The 27,353-nt window shown below is 45.2% G+C and overlaps 1 protein-coding gene across 1 annotated transcript in view; it reads left to right on the top strand.

Moving 5' to 3' along the window:
* PDGFRA (platelet derived growth factor receptor alpha) overlaps nucleotides 1-26,934 on the top strand; it is a gene marked incomplete at both ends in the record, with an annotated part of 48,467 nt that extends 21,533 nt beyond the window's left edge. The window contains 17 exons of the mRNA XM_080697505.1: nucleotides 238-427; nucleotides 2,931-3,046; nucleotides 4,212-4,338; nucleotides 5,903-6,096; nucleotides 6,876-6,970; nucleotides 7,171-7,303; nucleotides 9,454-9,558; nucleotides 9,963-10,073; nucleotides 10,320-10,473; nucleotides 11,597-11,763; nucleotides 14,894-15,009; nucleotides 15,300-15,422; nucleotides 17,488-17,599; nucleotides 19,039-19,138; nucleotides 19,245-19,350; nucleotides 20,775-21,016; nucleotides 26,787-26,934. Of these exons, the coding sequence (XP_080553631.1) occupies nucleotides 238-427; nucleotides 2,931-3,046; nucleotides 4,212-4,338; nucleotides 5,903-6,096; nucleotides 6,876-6,970; nucleotides 7,171-7,303; nucleotides 9,454-9,558; nucleotides 9,963-10,073; nucleotides 10,320-10,473; nucleotides 11,597-11,763; nucleotides 14,894-15,009; nucleotides 15,300-15,422; nucleotides 17,488-17,599; nucleotides 19,039-19,138; nucleotides 19,245-19,350; nucleotides 20,775-21,016; nucleotides 26,787-26,934 (2,339 nt within the window). The remainder of the gene's footprint in view (nucleotides 1-237; nucleotides 428-2,930; nucleotides 3,047-4,211; nucleotides 4,339-5,902; nucleotides 6,097-6,875; nucleotides 6,971-7,170; nucleotides 7,304-9,453; nucleotides 9,559-9,962; nucleotides 10,074-10,319; nucleotides 10,474-11,596; nucleotides 11,764-14,893; nucleotides 15,010-15,299; nucleotides 15,423-17,487; nucleotides 17,600-19,038; nucleotides 19,139-19,244; nucleotides 19,351-20,774; nucleotides 21,017-26,786) is intronic.
* Between the last annotated feature and the right edge of the window lie 419 nt (nucleotides 26,935-27,353).

Here is a 27,353-nt window from a genome sequence, read left to right as displayed (position 1 = left end):
CTATTTTATACTTTATTTGGAAACAGGGTCTCACTAAGTTGCTGAGAGCCTCACTAAGTAGCTGAGGCTGGCTTCGAACCTGTGTGATCCTCCTGTCTCAGTTTCCCAAGCGCGGGGATTACAAGTGTGCACCACCACGCCCAGCTTTACATTCTGCTTTCTAAAATGTCAATTCTCCACATGGCCTGGGATCCATATGTGGTAATCATTGCTTATTGGAAATTCTTCCCTGTACAGAGAAAGGGTTTGTTGAAATCAAACCCACCTTTGGCCAGTTGGAAGCTGTCAAACTGCATGAAGTGAGACACTTCGTGGTGGACGTGCAAGCCTACCCCCCTCCCAGGATCTCCTGGCTGAAGAACAATCTGACTCTAATAGAAAATCTCACTGAGATCACCACCGACGTGGAGAAGATTCAGGAAATAAGGTAGAGAGCATCCTTCCCAAGTAGACCGTCTGCAAGAATGTGTCCAGACAGAGTGAGGTTGCTGTGTTCCTACAACCCAACCAAAAGTAATCTGAGAAACAGTGGCCAGAGTAAAGGCAGGCTTGAAATCGCATCCCTTTAATGATAATATTGTATTGTGATAACACTGTGTTGGAGACAATAAAAGGAGAAGAAAAAACTAAAAAGCCCCACCCCCAAAGGAAGACAGGTTATTGGACCCAGCCTGGAATGGGGGAAAGATGGTAAAATCAGAGCCACTTGGACGGAACGTTTTCCCTGATGGTCATCCCATCACAGGAGACATGAGTGGTGATTCCACTCGTGAGGCAATTATCACAGAAACTAGCATGAAACAAAATGTTATTGGTTTAATTTGGAGCACATTTGCCCCAAGTAAGGGCTCTGTGGGGATACCAGCGGAACCTGGCGGATTGGATCTGGGGAAAGATGTACAGTGTCTCATTTGGGTCCCTGCCCTTGGGTGAGAGTGGTAAATTATTCTCATCTCTTGACTAGTAGTGGGGTTTTGGGTAAGTCATTCCTTGGCCTCAGTTTCCTCTTCTGTAATAAAGGATCAATCATGCTTTATGTTCTTCAAGGTCGGGAATTGGGTCAGATGCTATCTTGAGGTCTCTTGTAGTTCTAATTTATGATTTGAATCAGAAAGGCCCAGCCAATTCAGCCGTATGTCCTTGTCAGAAGTCAGCCCCGAGAGACAGAAAGTCAGTTCTGTATTTCAAGCCTGCAGGAAAGGGGAAATCAGAACCGTTCTCATCAGTTCACTTAACTCCAGGATTTGCATTCTTCTTTCTTAACTAAATTCCATATGTAATGGAGAATCAGCATAGAGAAAATGGATTTTTTTCTCTCTCTCTGCTGGGCTGTGGATCAAACCCAGGGCCTTGTGCATGCTAAGCAGGTGCTCTACTGCTGAGCTACATCCCCAGCCTAGAAAATGGAATTTTATAACCTTTCTAGGGCAGTGGTGGAAATGGCATGGAATACTGAATCTGGAAAGGTTTTTGGTCATATGAAATAGAGGTGCACATCAAGGGGGGCAGCTTTCGTCTACGAACTTTTCACGGGGCTCTGAGGCCTAAGAGGAGTAGGGTGTGTCTGGCACACCTAATACTTCAGACAGGCCTTCGTCAACAGCAGTGACAAGTCAGGCTTCCCAGGGAAGTGGCTCTGGAAAGCCGCCTGTCACAGTGATCCAAGATCTCTTCAGCACGGGAAGGGCTCCTGTGGGCCAAGAAGCACAGGATGAATCTAGGGAATGGAGTCTTTGGCGTTTTGAAAGCCAGTGAATCCACTAACATTCTTCACTAAACAAGTATCGACAATAAAAGAGGATAATTTGGTCTTTAGCAGCCAGTGTGCCTAAGGGGACCCTAAAGAAATACATTTCTGAAGCAAATCTAATATGGGGCAGCAGAGGAAAAACTAGCCCAGCCTGTTCATATACAGGCTCTACTGCTTCAGTATTTGCAGACTGCTGTTGAGTCTTTGAAATGCTTTCCCATAAATAATCTCAGCTAATGAGTCCTCAGAATAACTGTGCTGGGTGCGCAACTATCACGTCTTATACATAAGGAAACTGAGGCACGAGTAATTTCAGTAATGCCCAAGGTGTTCTTCTTCACCAGTCCGGTTGCTTTTGCATAGCCTGATGTTCTATAAAAAGGGATGTCAACTGGGGAAAAACACACACATACACACAGATACCATGTGGGAAATCTATTGGGAAAATTTTCCTCTATTAAAGTATGAAGAAGTATAGTTTCTCTACCATTTGAAGTTGGTGATGTAATCTCATGCTTAAAACAAACATCAAAAGCATGCATTGTATAAAGGCTTATTCTATTTCTATGCCCATTTGTGAATTATCCTATCTTTTCCACAGGGAAATAATTTCGTTAAGTTCTTATGAAACTTTACAGAGTTTCTCTAAGCAAATACAAGGAAGTAGCAGTTTGAATCTTAGACTTTTTTTCATATCACACATTGAGAACATTTTCATTTACTCCTCAAATGTCATTCCATTGTTTGATTGAAGTATCTAAGTGATGAATATTGAGGCGAAGCAAGTTTTTTTTTTTTTTAAGGTTAAAAATCAGCCAGCCAGGCATTGTAGCGCATGCTTGTAATCCCACTACTTGGGAGGCTGAGACAGGAGGATCTCAGGTTCAAGGTCCGCCTCAGCAATGTAGCGAGGCCCTCCATAACTTAGTGAGACCCTGTTTCGAAATAAAAAGTAAAATAGGGCTGAGGGTGTAGCCCAGAGGTAGATGCTCTTGGGTTCAATCTCTAGTACCCCTGCCCCACACAAAGGTAAAAATCAAGTTGGTAGTTTTATTTTCATTCAGAAGTGAGGTCTCACCAGAACTGACAGCTCTAGTTTAGACTTTTGACTTATGGAAACTGTGTTGAGATGGAATTTATTTAGCTGCTGCATGTTGAAACAAAGTCTTTATCTTTTAAGGTATCGAAGCAAATTAAAGCTGATCCGTGCTAAGCAAGAAGACAGTGGCAATTACACTATTGTGGTTCAAAATGAAGATGACGTGAAGAGTTATACTTTTGAGCTACTAACTCAGGGTAAGGAAAAAGGGTGACAGGTAGTGCTCGCTCAGTGAATGACCGTTTCCCAAAGGGAGGTTGGCACTGCCCTCCCCGGTGAGGGAGGAGAGACACGTTGGGGAAGAAGCAGGGTCTGGAGATGTCTCTTATCTGGAGCAGTATTGTTGCAGTGGTGAGTGCGGGTACAGGTTGAGCATCCCCATTCCAAAAATCGGAGATACTCCAAAATAGGAAACTTTTTGAGTGCTGATATGATACAGGTAAAAAACTCCACACCTGACTTCTTATTACAGGTCACAGTCAAAACACAGGCCCACAAAAATATTGTATAAAATTGCCTTCAGGCTTCTTGTGTAAGGTGTTGTGAGACATAAATGAATTTCATGTTTAGACCTGGGTCCCATTCCCAAGATATCTCAGTAGGTATATGCAGGTATTCCAAAATAGGAAAAAAAAATCTGAAGCACTTCTGGGCCTAAGCATTTCTAACAAAGAAAATGCTTAGCCTGTTTTTCTGGAGGTTCTGGATTGCTGTGGGACAGTCTGGCTGGGAATTCCTAGGCTCTGACAGCTTTCTTAGTATTTGCTTCTTAATATGGCGCCTCCATTTCTGAGCCGTGTGCAGTAATGGTTTTTAGGCCAGATGACCTTTGATTGTTCCTGAGGGTTTTACGTAGCTCCCTTTGTAGTCACTCAGTAGTGGTCCCTACCAGAATGGAGCGCCTGGGCTTGCCGCACGCAGGGTCAGCACTATTCACTGAATCCTCCATGTGCCATGTGACAGGTCCCTCCTGCCTTAGGTGGCCTCTTTTAATACTTACAGTAAATCTGTGATGTAAGTATGAGCCTATCTCTAATTTATTTGACCACCCATTAAAAATCTGTCAAGCCTACTAAGATCCCTTGAGATTGTACCTTCGCAGATTCCAAGCTCTCATTTAAAAAGCCACGTTGACTTTTAGGCCAAGTAACCACAGGCACTTTTCACTCCTTCCAGATTTCAGAGATCACAGACACAAACCCCAAAACACTGAAGCAGAAAGCACTGTTAGCTAAGTGGGTCTAAGGGGAGTGTGACTCACACAGGTGGGTTCCTAGGCCGTGTGGATGGCTTCTGAACTCAGACACCACTTGGCCTACCTCACAAGTCCCGTGCCATGCTGACTTCTTCCCCCTCTTGCAGTTCCTTCTTCCATTCTGGATTTGGTTGATGACCACCATGGCTCTAGCGGGGGACAGACTGTGAGGTGCACGGCTGAAGGCATACCTCTTCCTGACATCGAGTGGTTGATTTGCAAGGACATTAAGAAGTATGGCAACTGCATGTTCCTTATTCTTTTATGGTCAGAATGTTTCCCCCCTGATACCAAGGGCCTCACAGGCATTTTATTTCTTTGGCTGGTCCTTTTTTTTTTTTTTTTAACTTGTGATTCTTATTTGTCCTAAGGATCATGTTATTCGTAAACTGTAAGGTAGGATGCTGAACAGAGTCCAGCTTTCTGGGATATGTGTGTTCATGAATAGCTGTAAGGAGAAGGTCACGACTTTCCTTAGATATGCGAAGTGAAAAAGTGGATTTTAAGAAGCACTGTCCAGAGCCGGGCGTGGTGGCGCACACTTGGAATCACAGCATTTAGGAGGCTGAGACAAGAGGATCGCAGTTTGTGGCCACCTCAGCTTCTTAGTGAGGCCCTTTGCAACTCAGTGAAACCCTGTTTCAAAATAAAGAATAAAACATAGGGCTGGGGGTGTAGCTTGAAGGCAGAATGCCCTTGGGTTCCATTCTCAGTAGTACCGCAAAAATAAATAAATAAATAAATAAATAAATAAATACATACATACATACATACATACATACATAAAGCACTGTCCATAGCATTTTTGCTACCATGACCCATATTCTTGCTCCACGTTTCTTATTTGGTGACTTCATTTTGATGGCTAGATTGGAATGTGAACATGAATGAAAATAGCGCCCGTTTGCCCGCTCACTCTCTAAAACTACCCACCTGCTGTTCGGTGGGAGCTAACTCATCTTTGCCCTGTGCCTCCATCATTCTTCACCTTCTCAAGTGCACATGTGGACTGCTTGTTCCATGGTGACTGGTGTGTTTTAAGAGCCTTGATTCCTTCTTCCTGAAGGCTGAGTCTCCTTAGCCTACCTTCTCTTGGGCTCAAACATGACTCAGATGCTGGCTGGGGCTGGAATCCAAGTCTTGTAACCCGTTCTAGAAGATGGCTAAACCCTAGTGATACCTTGGGGCTCTTTCCACTGAGGGCTCGGAGATGGGTGGGTTCCAGGTCTTTTTTGAAGGGGTGGGGATTTGAGATCCTTCAACATGTTTAATTTAAAACTCAGTTTTAAAATTTGGGAGCAGTAGTTCTCTTTTATTGAACTTGTCTGTCTCTGCCTTTTTTTTTACAAAGAGTTAATGTTAAGGCATTCACATGCAGGTTAGTTCTTTTTGAGCATGCTCAAATGAGTTTTTTTTTTTTTTTTTCGGATCTGGGGTTGGAATCCAGGGGCATTCGACCTCCGAGCTACATCTCCTGTCCTATTTTTTATTCTTTATTTTGAAACTGGTTCTCACTGAGTTGCAGAGGGCCTCACTAAGTAGCTGAGGCTGTCCGCGAACCACGATCCTCCGGTCTCAGCCTCCCGAATGCTGGGATTATAAGCATGCACCACCACACCTGGCTACAAATGAGTTTTAATGCTAAATACACACACACACACACACACACACACACACACACACACACACAATAAGAAAGCCAACTTGTAGTTTCAATGTGGACACGGTCAGAAATGTAGCCACCCATCACCCTGATTCCTAATAATCAGGTGTATGTTTCTATCCTTTTTCTCTCTAGATGCAATAATGAAACCTCATGGACAGTTTTAGCCAACAATGTCTCAAATATCATCACGGAGATCCACCCCCGAAGCAAGAGTACCGTGGAAGGCCGCGTGACATTTGCCAAAGTGGAGGAGACCATCGCAGTTCGATGCCTGGCTAAGAATCTGCTGGGCTCTGGGAACCGAGAGCTGAAGCTGGTGGCTCCCAGTGAGTTGCTCAGTAGTCACGATAACTCCAGTTCATCCGCTGAGCCCCGTCTTCCTCAGGCAGAATGTGGAATCGCAGAGAGGGTGGCACAGAAACGAAGGCTTCAAGGCAGAAATCCAGCTATGAATGCACCAACAGGGCCTTCTCTGGGCATCAAGTCCCTTTTTTCAGATTTATATACTCTGCATCTTGTAGAGGCCCCTGGACATTTTGCTTGATTAATAGTAGAGCTCCTCAGTCTCTTTTTCATCTGAGCATCTCTGTGTGGGGATGGAGACTGAGGCAGGAGAATCTTCTATCTCCTATTGTTCTTTACAACAGCTGAGACTGTTTGAATTCTTAAAAAAAATAAATGAATTTATGAACCCAAAAGCAATGGAAACAAATGCAATCTTTCAAAATAAACTTTACAACAAAGTTTATGAAGGAGAGATTTCTGATGTAGAAATACTATATGGAATAAATATGATATTTCTCAATCTCACGTATCAGTCTTTGTTGTTCCTATTCAAATTCTATCCAAAAGGTTGTTCTTGTAGAATCTTTGGCGAAAATGTTGAGTTCTGATTGAATTTTGCTCCTTGCTTTTTCAAGGAAAGAGCTGGTATAATTTCATGGCTGGAGATGTTTGAGAGACGGTATTACCCATCTCTAAAATAAGCCAGGAAGCCCTCACAGTTTCCCACTAGCAGTGAGAGTCCTGTCCATGCACAGCGACTACCTTCCTCCCCCACTATCTTTAAGGAAATTCTCTACCGCGTCTCTCTCTTGTCCCCTAGCCCTGCGTTCTGAACTCACGGTGGCAGCCGCAGTCCTGGTGCTGTTGGTGATCGTGATCATCTCACTTATTGTCCTGGTTGTCATTTGGAAGCAGGCAAGTATTTTCTTGAAGCACTAAAAGAATGATAAGAACAGCAGCCTCATTCAGTGCGTGGCACAGGAAAGGAGTTCAATGATTATAGGTGAATGAGCGCTGTTGGATGCTACTGAGTCCTATCAGTCTGCTGCTATAGGGAAACTTGTGTGCCTTCAGGCTTTGGTAATTCACCACTTATCTGTCCTGGTCATTTATAGAAACCAAGGTATGAAATTCGTTGGAGGGTCATTGAATCAATCAGCCCTGATGGACATGAATATATTTATGTGGACCCGATGCAGCTGCCTTATGACTCAAGATGGGAATTTCCAAGAGATGGACTAGTGCTTGGTAAGCTGTTAAATGTGATCTTCAAAGGCTTTATTCTCATTTGTACATAGCTTTATTCTTTAAAGGCCTATGGCATAGTAAGGGGGCTGCACGTTGCTTAAAAAGAACTGTGCAATGGAAATTTGCTTGTAGAAATAGATTTCCATCTTGAAAGTGAAATGAGTTAATTGGGGTAGGGGAGAGCTCAGTGGTAGAGCGCCTGCCCAGCATGTATGAGGCTTTGAGTTTGGTTTCCAGCACTGAAAAATAAAATAAAACAAACTATTTTATATCATTGCAATAGCTTTTTTTTTTTTTTGTGGTACTGGGGTTCCTGGAAGCCCTTCTACTTCCGGGCTACACTCCCAGACCTATTTTATACTTTGTATTTGGAAACAGGGTCTCTTAAGCCAGCGTGGCTGGCTTCGAACCTGTGCGATCCTCCTGTCTCTGCCTCCCAAGCGCGGGGATTACAAGCGTGCGCCACCACTCCCGGCTCATTGCAATAGCTTTTTAAAATCTCATACCATAACAAATTATAGATAAAGAAAAATTTAATAGCTAGGTGTGATGGTGCATGATTGTAATCTGCGTACTTGGGAGGCTGACATAGGAGGATCACAGGTTCATGGCCAGTCTAAGCAACTTAGCAAGACCTTTAGCTGGGGATGCAGCTTGGAGGTAGAGTGTTCCTGGGTTCTATTTCCAGTACAAACAAAACAAAACAAACAAAACAAAAACAATACAAAGCAAAACAAAAACAAACAGAACAAAACAAAAAACAAAACAAAACAAAAAAGAGAGAGAATATGAGGAGGTCTGGCAAAAGGGCTTCACTTTTAAAGTGGCATAAATTGAAAATTAAACATATTTAAATGACTAAAAAGGACTAGATGAAAAACGAATGAGGACAATCACAAAATGGAATTTGACATCGTACCTACTGAGGGTGTGTAAGGTACATCTGTGGAGTGTAAGATATAAAAATATTGGCATATTTTAAAGCAAAACACAAAAATAACCAAGCCAACTTGTCACAGATTTCAAATATTTCAGTCTGGGGGTTGAGACCAAGTACATGAAGTCCAGGGGAGTGCTGTATGTTTGCTTTTTTTTTTTATTTTAAATTACATTCTGAAAGAATGAAAACAAGACAAAGGCAAATGAAAGTTAGAGCTAGAGATTGTCACAATGAATAATCTAACCAAATACAGTTTTTAATCATCTACCTGTCTCATTCCAAAATATGGCCAGGTTTAGGTCTTAGAGAGTTCCTGAACCTGAAATCAAACAAGGTCTCCTTGCTGCTCCCAATTTCAAATGCTTTTACATAAGCTTTCTTTATTATATTTTTACCACTGTTTCCCAAAAAAAGGGATGAGGAGCTTAGGGAAGTTAAAAAGTAATAAAATATAGGGAAAAGAGAGCAAAATCCCAAATATGCCAAGGGGTGCCGCCGTGTCTCTCTGCTCCTGGGCCCTGCTGGTGAAGGGGTTCCCTTCCTGGTATAGTTGCCGGCAGTGTAGACCTGCGGGAAGGGGCAGTGTTGGCTCCTAGTGACTTTCCCGGGCTCGGCTATCTGTGGTCAGACTGACCCTGGAAGCATCCCTCTTACACTGTGAGCCCTTTGAGGGTGCGGCCGCAGTTTTGGTTTCTCTGTGTCTCTGTCTCAGGCATGGTCAGCCTCTGCTGTCGTGGCAAACAGGCAGTAAGGAGCCCCACCCCCAGTTTTCATTGGAATAACTCTTGAAATCAGTGGTGTTTTGAAAACTGAAGTGTTTCCAGTGGTTAAGCATTTAATGATGCAAAGGACATCTCTGTTTGTATGTGGAAAACAGAAGGGAGAGAAGCAGGGGGTTGGAGCAGGAGCAAAGGAGCCCAGGGCCTGGCCAGGACAAGCTGCTAGCCTGTGTTCACAGGGGGAGGGCTGCATCCCTCTCTCTCCCCACTGTGTTTTCCTTTCTGTCACAAATGTTTGACAAAAGCAATTAAGCTAATTTCCTTCCCTATGGGCTGGATTCTTTTTTTTTTTTTTGACATGATGACAGTGGAGGAATAATTAGGCTTCCTCCATATAGGCGAAGTATCCTCCCAGCTGTACACTGGGACTCCTGGAGCTGGTGTGTGTGTGGATGGCTCTGCCGGTGTTGATGGATTTTGCTTGCTCACAGGTCGTATCTTGGGATCCGGTGCATTTGGGAAAGTGGTTGAAGGAACAGCCTACGGATTAAGCCGGTCCCAGCCTGTTATGAAAGTCGCAGTGAAGATGCTCAAACGTAAGTGCTGCTTCCTGTGGATGTCTTGAGTATGGAGATAGGAAGGGAACGGACCAAAACCATGGAGCAGATTTAAATACGGAAAGTAAATGGCAAATTGAGGACTAGATCCTGGTTTCCTCTGACCCTAGGTTTTACGCGTGTTTAGACTGTTTGGTCAGGTCTGTTTTAATTGCTTTTTGCCAGTTCCATGTTGGAAAAGCAGGAGCTGTTATTTCTAGTGACCTCTCAACTTTAAAGACAAGGGACTAGTCATTAGACTCCAGCTGCCTCTCTGTTAAACACTAGAGGTAAAGAAAATGTATCCAATCACAGGATTAGCCAGATTTTTAGCTTTTTTTTTTTTCCTTCTGAGAATGAGAAATAGTTCGGTTGAAGGCTCACATGACTTATTCCTTCAATAGCCACAGCAAGATCAAGTGAGAAGCAAGCTCTCATGTCTGAGCTGAAGATAATGACTCACCTGGGGCCGCATTTAAACATCGTAAACTTGCTGGGAGCCTGCACCAAGTCAGGTAGGCTCACCGACCTGCCCAGGAGGGAGGGTGGGCATGGAACCCCTTGGCTCTCAAACTTTTGGACTCCGCTCAAATCCCCCTCCCGCCCCCAGACACAGTCTATGTGAGTCTCCTCAGTGGGGTCCGCTGGTTCAGTGACAGCTCACTGGTTTTGAGCAGCCTCTTGCCAGTCTAAACAGCAATTCACAGCTATTCTGTTCTTGATGTTTGTCTCCATCTTCTCATTGGTTGTGGTCTCCACAGGCCCCATTTACATCATCACTGAGTATTGCTTCTATGGAGATTTGGTCAACTATTTGCATAAGAACAGGGATAGTTTCCTGAGCCGCCACCCGGAGAAGCCAAAGAAAGAGCTGGACATCTTTGGACTGAACCCCGCTGATGAAAGCACCCGGAGGTGAGTGGGAAGAGACAAGCTCATGAATGGGCAGAAGCTGGGTCTTCAGGCTCGGTGCCCAAGGTAACAAGACATAGAGTCAAGCGAGCCTGGCCAGCCAGACACGACGGGACACTACAGGCAGAGAGATTGCGTTTGCAGGTGTTTGGGATATGGACATTATGTGGGAAGGTCTTTCTTGCTGATAGTTTTGAGAGAGAAAACAATTCTGCCGTTTACATGCAATTCACTTTAGGAAGTGAAAAATGTAGCTCTAGCCAGGCACACGTTTCTGAGTTTCTGTGCATTTCTATACATTGCAAGGCACAGTCGGAAACCCTCCAAGCTTGAGCTGTGGTCCTTGCTGAACCCAGGCCTATAAGGCAAGCCAGCGGTTTCCATTGAGAAACCTGCAAGTGGCTATAAAGACCTCTCTATACACGAAGTTTGATAAGCTCAGAAAGTCCAATGAATTCACTTTGTCTTCATTTACTTAATGGATGGAAAATGGGTGCTAAATTTCTTGAGTAACAGGAATTATCTGCCCAAGCTACATAGTCATGCAGCCCAAGTTTCAAATCATGGTTTATGAATTGAAAAACAAACAAAAAATAACGATGGATTTAATGTCATGATTTGTTTTCCCAAAATATTAAGGGGACCAGTTTTAGGGTCTATGGAAGCATATTCCCTGTCTTAAATATGGTACTTCAGAATATCTGTTCCTGCTGAAGACATTGAAGTATTGAAAACAAATAAGAAAATGAGTAAGAAACAATAATAAGAATCTTGGCAGCTAGTGTTTGTGGAACCCAGATAGTCCCAAATCTCTCCCATCTTTATACATCTTGAGAGAAATGCCTCCTTCGTGCCAGACCGGACATTTTCCTCATGTCACCGGAGACTTCTGTCCTGCCCTGCATAACCTGAGTTGGAGATGACCTGTGTATTTATGTACTTGTCTGATTATTGCTCTCTCCCTGCCCAGACCACCCCATGTGCCAAGGTGCCCGCTGGTTTTGCGTTTGCTCTGCCTACGTCAGTAACCAGCTCAGCGTAAAGCATCATCTACCAAATCGTCTCCCGAGCGGCCCCTCCAGAAGGGCACTGGCTGAGAGTTCTTTGTCTTTTTTATCTTTGACAGCTATGTGATTTTATCCTTTGAAAACAATGGTGACTACATGGATATGAAGCAAGCCGATACCACACAGTATGTCCCCATGCTAGAGAGGAAAGAGGTTTCTAAATACTCGGACATCCAGAGATCGCTGTATGATCGTCCAGCCTCGTATAAGAAGAAATCTATGTTAGGTAAAAGTGTCTCTACTCACTCTGGGGATTGTGCTCTTCCAGTGGTGTAATATGGTACTTGAAACACTCAGAGGAAGGTAGAGTAGACAGGGGTTGGGGGCTGGGGGCTGGGGATGAATAGACCTGTACATGGGTCCCAGATGCAAGTCTGCTCAGCTGGGACATGTTTTTGTAAGTTTATGGCCTGTGAATTAAAAGGAATAAGGACTTAATGTAATGAATTTTTTAAACTTTTAAGTGTAATTGCTTTACAGAGTCATTTATTCTGAAAGAATGATCTTTTTTGTTAATTTGTCTTTTCTAAATTAAAGTTTTAAAATTTATTTATTTTTGCAATGTTGGGAATCAAGCCTGGGGGGGACTCAGAGTCTACACAAGTGCTCTGCCACCAAGCTACGTGCCCAACCTTCATTTTTTGAAATCATAGTGATAATCAATTTTGTTTTGGTGCTGTGAATTGAACCCAAAGCCTTGAGCTTGCTGAGCACACTCTCTTCCACTGAGCTACATGCCTATACCCAGTAATTGATGTCTTCTTTTTCTTAAATACCCTTACTTGGCAAAATTGAAAGTTGGCAATATTTCATTGTTTTTTCATAGTGTTTTTTTTCTCTTAACTTTTATGAGACTGGTATCTATGAGTTCAGCAAACCCTTAATTTTAGCTTTCTAACATCCAATTTGTGATAGAAAGTGGTGAGTAGACAAATTTGAGGTTATATTTTTCTGACAAGCGTTTCTATTGACTGTTTTGTGAAGGCAGTCTATCTGTTTTCAAAACAGGCGTATGCGGTGGGGTTGAGTTCATTTCTAAACTCCAGGGTGCCTGGCCGATGCCAGGCCAGATGGGACACCTCACATCTGCTCCCGGTGGCTCCTCTGGGACTCTGGGCTAATCACAGACTTGGAGTAGGAGAGCTGCAAGATGGAGCTGACCTTGGCTTTTCCTGTGAAGTTGTTTTGTTGGGTCTGAGCCCTCCCACTGGTTGATGCAAAAGTGTTGAGCTATGATGGAAATTGTTTTGAAAATCTCTAATGTGCTCTGAATGATTTCAGGGTTCTTAAGCAAAAGGTACAATCCATTATAGAGAAAAGAAAGGTGCTTGTTTTGCAAAGCTCGGTACACAATAATATTTTCCATTTCTGTAGTTCCAAGTTCCATTCACTTCACCTTGCCAAATGGGTGCATTTCCAGGCACTTTTTAAATATTAGCCAATGAGAGTTATCGGAACCAGTGTTTCTTCTCCCCTCCTGTGTTGTTAAAAATAGTTTACATCGCTTCCCAGGCTGAGCGGGTGGACTTGGCACCAGACTTTGGGGGCCTGAGTCAGGCCCAGGCCAGGCCCTGTTGGCAGGCAGACCACTGTCCGCTGGCCTTCCCATGGCTGGCTGAAAAAAATGTGAATGGCTGGAGCTATTCTTCACTTGACTGAAAAATTTCAAAGAGTTGAGAACTGCTGGCCTACATTGCCTTCTTCCTCGAAAACTCTGGGACCCTTCCAGATGGGCTGGACTGGGACAAGTTACAGAAGGAAGTCAATGGAAAGTCACTGGCACCCATTTTATTTTCTTGTATCAGAGATCGAACCCAGCAGCATTCTACCTCTGAGCTTTAACCCCAGCCCCTTTCATTTTTTATTTTGGAACAAGGTCTTGATAAGTTGCTGAGAATCTTGTTAAGTTGCTGAGGCTGGCCTTGAAAGTGGCCATCCTCCTGTCTCAGCTTCTCAAGAGCTGGAATTATATGCATATGCTACCACTCCTGGCTAGTTGACCATAAGGACCCTGAAAGCAGCTTTAAAAAGGAATAGTGATTCCCAGAAACTACTGTCTTAGAGGCTCCTCAAGTGTATGTGCCACAGAAGATTTTGATGTGTGAGTTTTAAAGATGGCTACCTGATTGCTAAGGTTGAAAAAAGAAATGGGAAGCCAAGAGAAAAGAAAAGAAAAATGAAAAGAAAACTTATGTGTGCCAGATGCAGTGCCCATGCCTATAATCCCAGACTGAGGCAGGAGGATTGCAAGTTTAAGGCTAGACTAGGTAATTTGATGAGACTCTATCTCAAAATAAAAAATTGAAAAGGGTTGGAGATGTAATTCAATGGTAGAGCACTTGCCTAGTGTGTTCAAGTCCTTGCAATTCCTGTTACCATTCCAGAAAGAAGAGAGAGAGAGACAGACAGACAGACAGACAGAGAGGAAAAAACTCTGTATGTGAGACTCCTCAGCTCAGTTTAGATTGGTCATTATGGCTATATATGTACACACACACACACACACACACACACACACACACACACACACACTAAATCAAGTATGTGTTTCTGCATGCAGGTTAAATATTTCTCATTTGAAATGTTTGAGTATTTCGAATTTTTTTTCCAGATTTTTGGAAATTTACATGAGATATCTTGGGGATAGGATCCTAGGTTAAAACATAAAATTCAGTCATGTTTCAAATACATAGTCTGCCAGGCATGGTGACGCATGCCTGTAATCCCAGCGCTTGGGAGGCTGAGACAGGAGGATTGCACAGGTTCAAAGCCAGCCTTAGCTACTTAGTAAGGCTCTCAGCAACCTAGTGAAACCCTGTTTCCAAATAAAATATATTAAACAAAATAGGTCTGGGAGTATAGCCTGGAGGTAGAAAAGCCCCTGGGTTCCACCCCCAGTACCACCAAAAAAAAAAAAAATACATAGGCCAATGATAGTTTTATACAATGTTTTCAGTGCACCTGCATTTTGCCTACTGCCCATCACACGCAATCAAGTGTGAAAGTGTCTACTCGTGGTGCCATGTTGATGTCTGGAGCATTTTGAGTCTTGGGATTAGAAATATGCAACCCATGTATATTTCTTTTTAAAGAAACAAACTTTTTATTATCTATTTATGCATTTGCAATGCTGGGGATAGAATACAGGCCCTTAAGCATGCAAAGCAAATGCCCTAACACTTAAGTCTAGCCCCCTTTGCATAGTTTTGGTATCCACCTGGAAGCTCTATAAACTAAGAAACGACCTCTGCATCTGCTATTTGGCCAAACCCTTGCAGCCTGACAGGTAGCCCAGCGTGCTGGGTGAGCTCTCATGCCATCCACCGGCACCAACACATCCCTTTCCTCTTCTGCAGACTCAGAAGTCAAAAACCTCCTTTCGGACGATAACTCAGAAGGCCTTACTTTGTTGGATTTGTTGAGCTTCACCTATCAAGTTGCTCGAGGGATGGAGTTTTTGGCTTCAAAAAATGTAAGTTCAAAGAACAGAGATCTCCTTAGCCTCAGCTGCAGATTAAAGAGTGAGGGGAATCTGCACAGAAGGAGATAGTTGCAGGGTGAGTTCAGGGAGGCCAGTGGCAGTGCTGCTTCTCCTTTACTTGACTCTGCTTCTTCCCCTGGTGGGGGATCCCAACTCGGAGGGGTTGGGTGAGGGTTAGCCCTTTATGTCAGGACAGCTTTGGTGAGGTTCGTCTTGTAAGAGTGCTGCTCTCTAGCCACCAGTGGATAGACCCTTAAGTCATTTTTTCCATGTCCACCCAGTGTGTCCACCGGGACCTGGCTGCCCGAAATGTCCTTCTGGCGCAAGGGAAAATCGTGAAGATCTGTGACTTTGGTCTGGCCAGAGACATCATGCACGATTCGAACTACGTGTCCAAAGGCAGCGTACGTACCCTCTGCCCTCATTTGGCATGCCCACCCTCCCTTCCTTTAATCTCTGCAGCCAAGTGTTGCTTCTTGCTGTTTGCTGCCCCTCTTTTAAACCAGAAGATGCTGGGATCCAGAGGGAGGTGGGTGTCAGTAGAGCTTGTGCTCTGCAGCTAGAAGCCTGGGTACGAGTACCAGCTCTGCCCCTGCACTAGGGCTGAGATTTGGGGCAAGTTCCTTGAGCATTCCATACTTTGGTTTCCTTGCTTTTAGCAGAGAGGCAGTAGTAGCATCCAAGCCCTGAGTTGTGGTGGGGGATTAAATCAGAAAATTCACCTGAGTGCTTAGGACAGTGCCTGGAATGTAGATGCACCCGATGATTAAGTGTTAGCTATTTACAAGTAAATTATGCACATGCGCATTGTGCAGGCATGCGTTTTCAAAAACAGTCTTTGGTGGTTTTTTTTTAAACATGATCAATTTTTTTTCTTTTCTTTTTTCTTTTCTACACTCCCAGACCTTTAGACTTTTTTTTTTTTTTTTTTAACATTGAAGCAGAGTCTCTCTAAGTTGCCAAGGGAATTACTGAGTTGCTGTTGCTGATGCTGGCCTGGAACCTATGATCCTCCTGACTTAGCCTCCTATGTACTAGGATAACAGGTCTGTGCCACCACACTAAGCTTACTTAAGTTTTATCCGATTTTTTTTATTTTTTCATTACTGGGGATGAAACCCAGGGGCATTCTACTTCTGAGGGACACTCCCAGCCCTGGCCCTATTTTTTTGATTCTTTATTTTGAAACAGGGTCTCACTGAATTGTAAAGGGCCTCACTAAACAACTGAGGCTGGCTTCGAACCTGCGCAATCCTCCTGTCTCAGCCTTCCAAACGCTGGGATTACAAGCGTACGTCACCATGCCTGGCTGTTTTATCAGATTTTCAAAAGGCAACTGTGACTCTTAAAATGTTGAGAACATTTGCCAGGCGTGGTGGCGCACACTTGTAATCCCAGCATTTGGGAGGCTGAGACCGGAGGATTGCAATTCGCGGACAGCCTCAGCTACTTAGTGAGGCCCTCTGCAACTCAGTGAGACCCGGTTTCAAAATAAATAATAATAATAAAAAAAAGGGCAGGGGATGAAGCTCGGAGGTCAAATGCCTCTGGGTTCCATCCCCAACCCCCCCCCCCCGCAACACACAAAATGTTGAGAACATTTAAGTTAATATATCTTAGAGGCACCATTTTTTTTTTTAAGAGATACTCATCTACTTGAACCACTCTCTCCATCCCTTCCACCTGTAAGCAGATGAAGTAGTTTAGGGCACATCTGCCACCCATAGGTACAATACCATATCTCTCACCGCAGTGGTTGTGAGACAGCTCACGGGGGTTGCTTGTCCACCTAGAGAAGGACAGTGGCCTGTGGCCATGCCTGGTGTGCTGCAGGAAGGGTGGCCCTGACCTGTGGCTACGACTCTTCAGAGGTATCTTGAGCTTTGGTAGAGCTGACTTCTCCCCTCTCCACATAGGTTATAGATCTCTGTTTTCTCCCTAGTAATCTTGGGGGACCGAAGGATGCTTACATGGATTCTTTATATACCTACTTCAGTTTAGTATTTACGTTAATGTTTGGACCAGCTTCCCCAAAGAAGCTGTAAAATACATCTTGCTATCTGACTCTTTGTAGTGGTGCAAAACTACCACTTATTTCTTAAACTTCAAAGCTGTAGTTGCCTTAAAGATCACTGGTTCTGTTCTTAATTTCGTTCCTGAAAATAGGGGGCAGGTCTGTTCAGGGCTTGCACTTTAGGAGCAAGAGCTCTTGGTTAAATGTTTTCGGCCATTATTCCTTGGGAAGAGGTGAGAAGCCACATTGATCCTCCATCACTTATCACTCATTTATCAAACACTCACTAGGCAGCAGGCGCTAGGAGAACAACAGTGAATGAAACACACCCAAACACGCTGTGCGGGCAAGATTGTTAGCACAAGTTGCTCTCACCCAGGGAGGACCCTTCCTTTCCCACCGCTGCAGCTCCTCAGTGCAGAGGTCGGGCTTAGCTTCCTCCCTCCCTCCCGCAGACCTTCCTGCCCGTGAAGTGGATGGCTCCGGAGAGCATCTTTGACAACCTCTACACCACCCTGAGCGACGTCTGGTCTTACGGCATTCTGCTCTGGGAGATCTTTTCCCTTGGTATGTGCCTGACATCTTGCTTGTTTGGGTTATTCTGGAATAGCCGAGGAAGGGAGAGGTTTGTCCCAGGTCCGGGTGGGGTATAAAGAATGTTGAGGTGCACGCTGTGAGTCACGTGTGCTGTGGCTGTTCCGCCCCACCATCTGCCCGTGGGGGTCTTTGGGGGTTGCACTCTCTGATCCTCTTCTTTGGGCTATCCCAGGATGATTTTTTTCAACTGGAAGTGTTCCTGTGGCCCCCATTTCTTGGCTACTTTTTAATTTTGGACTTCGGGTGGAATGGGACAGTTGTCTGGCCTTACCTGAAGGTGATCGAGGCTGGGTGATCCAGCACTCCTGGTGTTCAGGGGAAAAGGTGTGTGTGTGTGTGTGTGTGTGTGTGTGTGTGTGTGTGTGTGTAAGGGGCATGACTATCCTTCCTGGTGGGCCTGCAGGAGAGAACCCTTGTAGGTCTTTGGTCAGTCAGTCACCAGGCACTGAACAACTCAGGTGCCCCAGAGGGAAGGATGAATCACCACCTCGCCGTTAGATGGGGCTTGTGGGGTGGTGGGGGAGACACACGCTGATGGTAATGTGAGTCTAGAGAAAGGGGAAGGGAGTCCTGGAGTAGCGATTCTGGAAGGCTTCTGTGAAGGAACCGAACTTGAGCTGGCCTTGGCTGTAAAAATGGGAACCCTGTCATGAACGTGTCTTTTACCCTGATATGATGCTAGAGTATGTCCTCCCTCCCTGTTCTCCTTTTTTTCTCCTAGGTCTCCCTCCAAGGAGGGTCACGAAAACCAGCCTGTGGCTTAACAGAGTTTCAAATCCCCTTAAACAAGATAATTTCCTAGACAATTTACACCCCAATGTTGACTTTTGCTATAACATATTTGAGAATTTCTGGTGAAAAATTTATCTTGCTTTTTCTGCTTCGCTTGTGTATGTAATTCTAGTTGTCAGCAACATTAAGAAACATTTAGTGCTTTTTTTTCCTAAAGTTGCAGAATTTTTGCCACAGGTGCTTAGACATGACTGACTAATCTGGAGTCTTAGCTTTTTTTTTTTTTTGATGTACTGGGGATTGAACTCGGGGCCTGGCACATACTAGGCAAGTGCTTTACCACTAAGCTATATCCCTAGCCCTTTGTAAAACATTTTATTTCAAGACAGGGTCTTGCTAAGCTGCCCAGGTTGGCCTCAAACTTGTGATCCTCTTGCTTCAGCCTCTTGAGTAGCTGGGATCATAGTTGTGCCTCGCCATATGTGATGAGTATTAGTTATATTTAACATTTGAGCAGACCCTCTGAGCTCAAGGAGATGATAATACTTAATGGCCTTGAAAGAACCAGGATGTTGAGGCTCTAGGATCACAGACATCCCCTAGCACACTCTATCACCCCAAATATCCCAACAGTGTGTGGTGTGTTTGTCATGTTGGTTGTCTTCTTTGGCTTTTAGGTGGCACACCCTACCCTGGCATGATGGTGGATTCTACTTTCTACAATAAGATCAAGAGTGGGTACCGGATGGCCAAGCCTGACCACGCCACCAGTGAAGTGTGAGCTCCCTCCCCATCCCTGGGCCCATGTCCCTGCCAAGTGGGTCTGTGAGGTGGGGTGCCACACCCTCTTCCTGTGCCCACTCCGAGCTCTGTGTCCCTCCAGCTATGAGATCATGGTGCAGTGCTGGAACAGCGAGCCAGAGAAGAGACCCTCCTTCTACCACCTGAGCGAGATAGTGGAGAATCTGCTGCCTGGACAATATAAAAAGGTTTGTCTGGGTCTGTTATGGTGGGTGGAAGGCCTTGGGCAAAGAGAGGAGAGAGCAGCTGGCAGTTTTGCCAACATTGTTCAGCACTGTGTGAAAGGACCGTTTTCAAAGGAGGACACGGACTGCGTGTTCCTGTGGCTGGAACATGGCGCGCTCCACAGGTCCCCAGTAGCAGTGATAAATGAGATCCCTCCCCTTCCTGCAGGGCCCCTTTCATCTTACGTGCACAACACCTGTAAGCATTTTGTTCTCCAGGTGTTTGAGTAGCTGAAGCTACTGTGCAGTTAGAAGTCTCAGGACGTCCCTGGCCATTAAATTGCTAATTTGAATGCATTTGAATCCGTACAAAATTGGCTTTTGCCAGCTGACTGGAAGGGACAGCCTGGCTGTTATCTGTGGCTCCAGCTGGTTTTCTGTGGCACGGGAAGCATTGTTCAAAGGAACAAATGTAATTTTATGGAACCAAGAAGGAGAGGTAAATGGGTGAAACAACTTTCTGCCAAGGCCTTGAGAAGAAAACTCGGGTGAACTTGTATAGATTCTGTTTCTTAGGTTTGGATTAGCCACTGTGTAGAGTTTTCACATTTACTGCTTCTTTTCCTTTTCTCAAGGAGGAGCAGGGTTAGAGGTTGTGGTGGGACCTCTTGTAGGAGTTAAATACTTGAGTGGCCTGATAATCTCAGTGTCCATTGCAACTTCTCTAAGTGAGGCAGGGAGGGACAGAAGGAAGGTAACAGATTGGTCAAAGGTGCTTTGGTGGAAATTATCCTTGAAAATACACTTTTTTTTTTATACTGGTTATTGAACCCAAGACCTTGCACATAAGTCCTTTATCACTGAGCTACACCCCAAGCTCCTTTTATTTTATTTTGAGACAGGATCTAAGGTTCTCAAGCTGGCCTTGAAGTTGTGATCCTCCTGACTCAGTCTCTCTAGTAGCTGGGATTATGGGTGTGTGCTGCTGTACCCAGCTGAAAATAGGGTTTCATTTTCTTTCTTCTTTCTTTCTCTTTCCTTCCTTCCTTCTTTCTTCTCCAACATTTAGGGATCAGGAAAGTGCTGGTGTTCTGTGCCCATGGAAGTACTCACCCCTTTTTATGGGGACGTGTACAAGCCCCGGAGAGACCCTGTGATGGGGGTCAGAAGGCTCCATGCTGCTTTTGTGTGTGGTGGGTGGAGTTGTACAGTGGTAGTTACTGCCTTGGAGAAGGGGTTCTTAGTATCTGAAGACCTCCTGTGGCAGATCTCGGCTCTAGGGGTCTTTCTTCATGCCCCTATCTCTGGGGCTGGTTTCTTTTTCAGTTGTCTAAATCTCCTGTTTGAAAACACAACCAGTTAAATCATAGTAAGTTCTGTGTGTCTACATTCAGTTTTACAGTTTGGTCAGTAACTCTTGATTAAATATGTGAAATGAATTCTTACAGAGTTATGAAAAGATTCACCTGGACTTCCTGAAGAGTGACCACCCCGCCGTGGCACGCATGCGCGTGGACTTGGACAATGCATACATCGGCGTCACTTACAAAAACGAGGAAGACAAGCTGAAGGACTGGGAGGGTGGCCTGGATGAGCAGAGACTGAGTGCGGACAGTGGCTACATCATCCCTCTGCCTGACATCGACCCTGTTCCTGAGGAGGAAGATCTGGGCAAGAGGAACAGACACAGGTAGATGTGCGCCGCTATCCATCCCTCCCCCAGCTCGTCTGTGCAGAGGACTCCTGCTACTGATGACGGGGATCTCTTGGGGGAGCCAGCTGTGTTGGGGAAGGAAGGGACACAGCCCCCAGGGGCCCAGGCGATTCTGCAAAGGCCTCCCAGATGGATCTAATTTGTTCTCCACTCCTGGGCTGTGTGTGAGAGAGCCCTGGGTCCTTGGGTCATTTGATCATACTGACTGACATAGCAGCTGTGATGATGGGTAATGCACACCTTTCCCCCAGGCTTAAATAGTCACTGAGCTGAAGATGAAGTTGAGAGAGAGCCTGGACTGGATTATTTATGCTGTATCAGTGGTTCTTAATCCTGGCTGAAAGTTGGAATCACCTGGAGAGAATATAAAAACTATAGTAAAAAAAACTATAATATAAAAGAATCTGAAAAAGTCACACCCTGGCTGATTTGTTCTTTCTTTTTAAATTTGCATTATGGAAAATGTCTACTACATGTACAGTTTGCATAGCGCAAGGAGCTATCAGGTGTCAGTCACCCAGCTTCAATGCTTTGTAGCCCATCTGCTGCACAGACAATCATGTCTATATCTCCTGGGTCCTCTCTAGATTATTTGGAAGCAAATCCTCAGCATCATATTTTACTCAAAAAAATTTTATTGTAGAGCTGGGCATGGTGGCGTATACTTGTAATCCCAGTATTTGGGAGACTGAGACAGGAGGATTGCAGGTTTGTGGCCAGCCTCAGCTACTTAGTGAGGCCCTCTACAACTTAGTGAGATCCAGTTTCCAAATAAAGAATAAAAAATTGGGCTGTGGATGTAGCTCTGAGGTAGAATGCCCCTGAGTTCAAGCCCCAGCACTACACACACACACACACACACACACACACACACACACACACACAAATTTACTGTAGGTATCTCTAAGAGATAGGGCTGTATTATAAAAATAGCTATAGCTAGCCGGGTGTGGTGGCACAGGCTTGTAATCCCCGCGCTTGGGAGGCGGAGACAGGAGGATTGTGCAGGTTTGAAGCCAGCAGCACTGGCTTAAGAGACCCTGTTTCCAAATAAAAAATTATACAAAATAGGTCTGGGAGTGTAGCCCAGATGTAGAAGGGCTTCCAGGAACCCCAGTACCGCACCCCCCCAAATAGCTATAGCTATTATTAATTGTTAAAAATAACTTCTATGCCATTATCTCAGCCCCCCAAGATGGACAATAAATTGTTAAGAGCAACAGATACCCAGAGTGTAAATTTCCATGATCATCTCACAAATATTGTACATTTGGTTTGTTCTACTCGAGACCCAAATAAAAGTCCCACATTGCACAGAGTTGATGTTGTCTGTATAAGTTTTCCCGCCTACTCTGTGCCCTTTTGCGTCTCTTTTGTGAAGAAGCCAGAGTGTTTGCTAGTAGGGCTCCCACAGTCAGGGTTTTGCTGATTATGTTCCTGCTGATTATCATATTCTTCTGTATTTGTTGTCAGCTGGGTTGATCACCCTGGGGCTTGAATACTCAGGTGGACTTTTGGCAAACATGCTTGAGAGAGGGTGCTGTGTCCTGCTGTCAGAGGTACCCACTGGTCTACTGTCTCCGTCCTCTGACATTAGCAGCCACAGGTGATCATTACTGAGATTCATGCGTTCATCACCAAGGTGCGGCTAATGCTCAGCCAGGACCAAGAACCCAGATGCGGAGTCTGGGGCCCAGCCCCCCTTCTGTCTGCCTGGCCAGTGTGCGGGGGCAGGAGGAGGAGGTGAAGGGGTCCCTGTTCAAGGCCCTCATTGCTATGTGTCTCTTTTTTTCCATCTTTGTTCAAGACAGTGTTTTATCTTCATCCTTAGTCATTCCGTTAACTACATACAATTATTTAGGCAGAGGAGCATAGCATTATTTTGGAGATTTCTGATTGTGACCTTCTCTTACCCAATATAGGCAGGGGGTATAGACAGCCCTTGTTTATCTGGAAGCACTGGGTAACTTACAGTTTTTGTTTTTGGAATGTATTATGAGATGTGGAGATGGGTCAAAGTGGCCTCTCTGACTTACCTTTTTTTTTTTTTTATGGTACTGAGGGTGGAACCCAGGGGCTTTTCTACCTCCGGGCTATATTCCCAGACCTATTTTATTTATTTATTTATTTATTTATTTATTTATTTATTTATTTTGGTGGTACTGGGGTTCCTGGAAGCCCTTCTACCTCTGGGCTACACTCCCAGACCTATTTTTACATTTTTATTTGGAAACAGGGTCTCCTAAGCCAGCACGCACGGCTGGCTTCGAACCTGCGCGATCCTCCTGTCTCTGCCTCCCAAGCGCGGGGATTACAAGCGTGCGCCACCATGCCCGGCCCCAGACCTCTTTTATTTGGAAACAGGGTCTCACTAAGTTGCTAAGAGCCTCACTAAGTAGCTGAGGCTGGCTTTGAAACTCTGCGATTCTCCTGTTTCAGCCTCCCAAGTGCTGGGATTACAAGCTTGCACCACCATGCCCGGCTCTTATTTTTTAGTTTGAAACAGGGTCTCACTAAGTTGCAGAGGGCCTCACTAAGTAGCTGAGGCTGGCCACAACCACGATCCTCCTGTCTCAGCCTCCCAAGCGCTGGGATTACAAGTGTGAGCCATCACACCCGGCTTCTGACTTACCTTTCTAATTATGCTTCATTTAAATCAGTTTATATTCCTTTAGCAGGCAGTGTTCCTCTCAAGTATTGGGGTGTATGGTAGAAATTTTAAGGGGTAAGGGAAAGGCTGGGCAGTGGGTCCAGGGACTCTCTTCCTCAGATCTTTTCTCCATTTTGTTTCTTTGTATTAGGGTTCTAAGTGATATTTTAATAGTAAGAGCATTTTGTTTCCACATAATGTTAGAAAGTCACAGGTAATAATACCAGAAAGATGTCCAAAAATTCTCTAGGGGCACCAGACTGGGCTGCAGAATTTGACATATTCTAGTTGCGAGGTGACTGCTGGATTTGATAATTAGAATCCTGCAGTCGGGCATGGTGGAGCACGCTTGTGATTCCAGCATTTGGGAGGCCAAGACCAGAGGATCGCAGTTCACAGACAGCCTCAGCTACTTAGTGAGGCTCTCTACGACTCAGTGAGACCCTGTCTCAAAATAAAGAATAAAAAATTGGGCAGGGGTGTAACTCGGAGGTCAAATGCCTCTGCTCTGGGTTCCATCCCCAGACCTGTTAAAAAAAAAATCCTGCAAGGGATGCATTTGATCTTATAAACACACATAGTAGATCCCAATTTTCACCAAGTCAGGTGAGACTGTGGCTGTATGGGGCGTGGTGGACAGGCCCTGGGAAGGGGACCCCAGAGTTCAGGCTCAAGCTTCAGCAGGAAGCAATCAGTCTTCTAGGCTCAGATGTTGGCCTTGGGAAGGGAGTGGCATTAGAAAGATGGGCTTTCCGTAGAGGGCTGGAGTACCAGGTCAGAGCCCATTGGCACCAGGCACTGGGCTACAAGATGGGCACCATAACTCAGACACCAGGTGTGAGCTCAGTTGTCAACTCTAGGACCCACAATGAAGCCTAACAAGCAGTGAAGGGGATCTGCTGCTTCATCCTGGTGGCAGTTAGCCTCCTGCCTTCTGCTTATGAAGCAGGTTAGCAGAGAGAGAGAGAGAGAGAGAGAGAGAGAGAGAGAGAGAGAGAGAGAGAGAGAGAAGAAGAAGAAGAAGAAGAAGAAGAAGAAGAAGAAGAGGAGGAGAGGAGAGGAGAGGAGAGGAGAGGAGAGGAGAGGAGGAGAGAGAGCAGGGGCCTGATCACCTGGTGACATGCCTCCAAGGAGGGATGAATGGTAGGGTCATAAGGGTTGACTGGGCCTCCAGCTGAGGCCTGGGGCCAGGATCACAGGAGCATCTCCAGCTTCCAGGGAGATGAGCATCAGGACTAGGTGGTCCAGGACCAGCCAAGTGAACTGGGAGTTCCAGGACTAGGGTGTAAATGGGGATGGTGTGAACTAGGAGCTGCGACAAAGTCATAGTCATAGGGAAGGTCCCAGTCTGTGGGATTATAAAAGGACACCATGGCTCAGTTGCCACATAGTCTTGGGAGTCCTCTGGGCTGCAGGAGGCTGGGGGCTCATGGCTGTGCATACTGTCTCCTGTAGGTTCCTGGCTGGCCAGGTTTGGTTCCCTGCCTGAAAACAAATATGGAGAGAGGAAGGGACAGAGGCCAAGGTGACAGGGTGGGTGGCCACCTTCTCTTGATGTCCTTAAATTACATGCATAGTTTACATGTATAGCATGCTGCAGCAGCCACACAATGAGGAGGATAAACTGGTCCTAGCCATCAGCAGTTGATGATCAGAATGGAATGCAGTAGCAATACCAGGCCGAATAAGGAAAAGATAGCAAGGTTCAAAGAAGGGAGAACAGACCGAGAATCAGACAGGCTGGTGACTTTAGGAAAGATTTCCCAAAAAACTTTCATGAAAATGTTAAATGTACAGAAATATTGAGAGACTGCATCCACCATTTGGCTCTAAATGCTGTTAACATTTTGCTGCATTTGTTTTATCTCACTATATCTGTGTAATAGGTGTTACATAGATCGTATCATACACGTGTATTCCTTCCCAACCTCCTTTCCTTTTTTCTTCACTACTGGGATTGAACTGAGAGGCATTCTACTCCTCCGCCATATTCCTAGCCCTTTTTATTATCTTATTTTGAAACATAGCCTCACTCAGCGGCCGAGGATCTTGCTAAGTTGCTGAGGCTGGCCCTGAAGCTGCAACCCTCCTGTCACAGCCTCCCAAGTCCTGGGATTACAGGGACGAGCCAATAGGGCCGACATGCTTTTTGTTTCTTGCTCTATCATTTGAAACCAAGTAGAAAACACCAAGAAGATACTTCATCCATAGTATTCCACACACATTTTCTAAGAATAATTTTCTATGTCATCACTATATCATGACCACACATAAGAAAATTAAGAACTGTTCTGTTATCTTCTAATATGATATCCAAGCTTTATTCAACCCCAGATATGAGTTTGAGTAATAATGGCGAACATTTATCGAACACTTACATGCTTTTTGGTAAATTACCTTAACCATTCCAACAGATGTGCTATTAGGCATTATTGTTAGGCTGTTTTATAGGCAACGAAAAAAGTTCAAGTGAAGGGCATTAAGTAATATGTGTGAAGTCCATTCTAAACCCAAGGCTTTCTTACTCTAGACCCCCCCCCCCCCCTTCCAGCCATAGTCGAGTGAGTGAAGAGCCTTCACCTGGGCCTTAAGGCTCAGAGGGCATGGACTGTCATGAGAGGGGGAGGAGCAAGGCGGGGAGGAGGAGGAAGTCCTCAGAGCAAGGCCTGAGCGCTCTGGAGGTTTCAGGGGCAGCGAGCTGAGCTAGTGGCTGGGTGACTGCAGTCTGCAGTTGGCCTCCTCCCTTTGTTTCTCCTTCCTGTGCCTCTTGATCAGGCACTGCTTCTTTTCTCTTCCACCAGGATTGCTCAGGGAAAGTAGAAATTGTTACAGCTTGTTAGCAACTTGGAAGTAAAATTTGGCAGGAGAGAGAGAAAGCTGAAGTGTGAAGAGAACCCATGCACCTTAATTTCCCAGGGGGCCCTGCACAGCCAGGGGTGATGAGCAGCTGCTTGGCTCGGTGGCAGACTTGCTGCCCGTGGACAGTCTGAGCCTGCATGCCAAAGGATCTTTTAGGAATCTCCCTGGAACTGCAGCCACGGTCTAGGTGGTGTGTACCTGTGCCTTAACCTGTCCTTTTCTCCCCCTCCCCGCTAGCTCGCAGACCTCTGAAGAGAGTGCCATTGAGACAGGTTCCAGCAGCTCCACCTTCATCAAGAGAGAGGACGAGACCATTGAGGACATCGATATGATGGACAACATTGGCATAGACTCCTCAGACCTGGTGGAGGACAGCTTTCTGTAACTGGCAGATCCAAGGGGTGCCTTCCGCTCCTGGAGCCCTCTCTGGGTCCCTTTGAGAAAACCACTTTATGGCAATGCAAGGTCAAGAGGACTCGGATGGTGTGTAAAGAGAAGGTCCCAGCCAAGGGCCTGGGGAGCCTTCTGCATATGAATGAATGGGCTAGCTTGAAATGAACTCCACAGTGTTGCCTCCTGCAATGCTTCAGTAGCATCTCAGCGGTGTGTGAAGTTTGGAAATAGATGGACAAGGGGATAATGGGCCACAGAAGACGAGCTTTTTGTTCCAAGGGCATTGGTGAGATTCCCACGTACACACTTTGTACTATGACAAGACTCCAGCATTGTAATTATGTAAATAACTCTAACCAAGGATGTGTTTAGATTTGTATTAACTATCCTCTCTGGACTTCTGAAGAGACC

The sequence above is a fragment of the Muscardinus avellanarius genome (assembly GCF_963383645.1).
Source record: "Muscardinus avellanarius genome assembly, chromosome: 6".
Classification (NCBI taxonomy): Eukaryota; Metazoa; Chordata; class Mammalia; order Rodentia; family Gliridae; genus Muscardinus; species Muscardinus avellanarius.
This window is presented reverse-complemented; position numbering and strand designations above follow the sequence as displayed.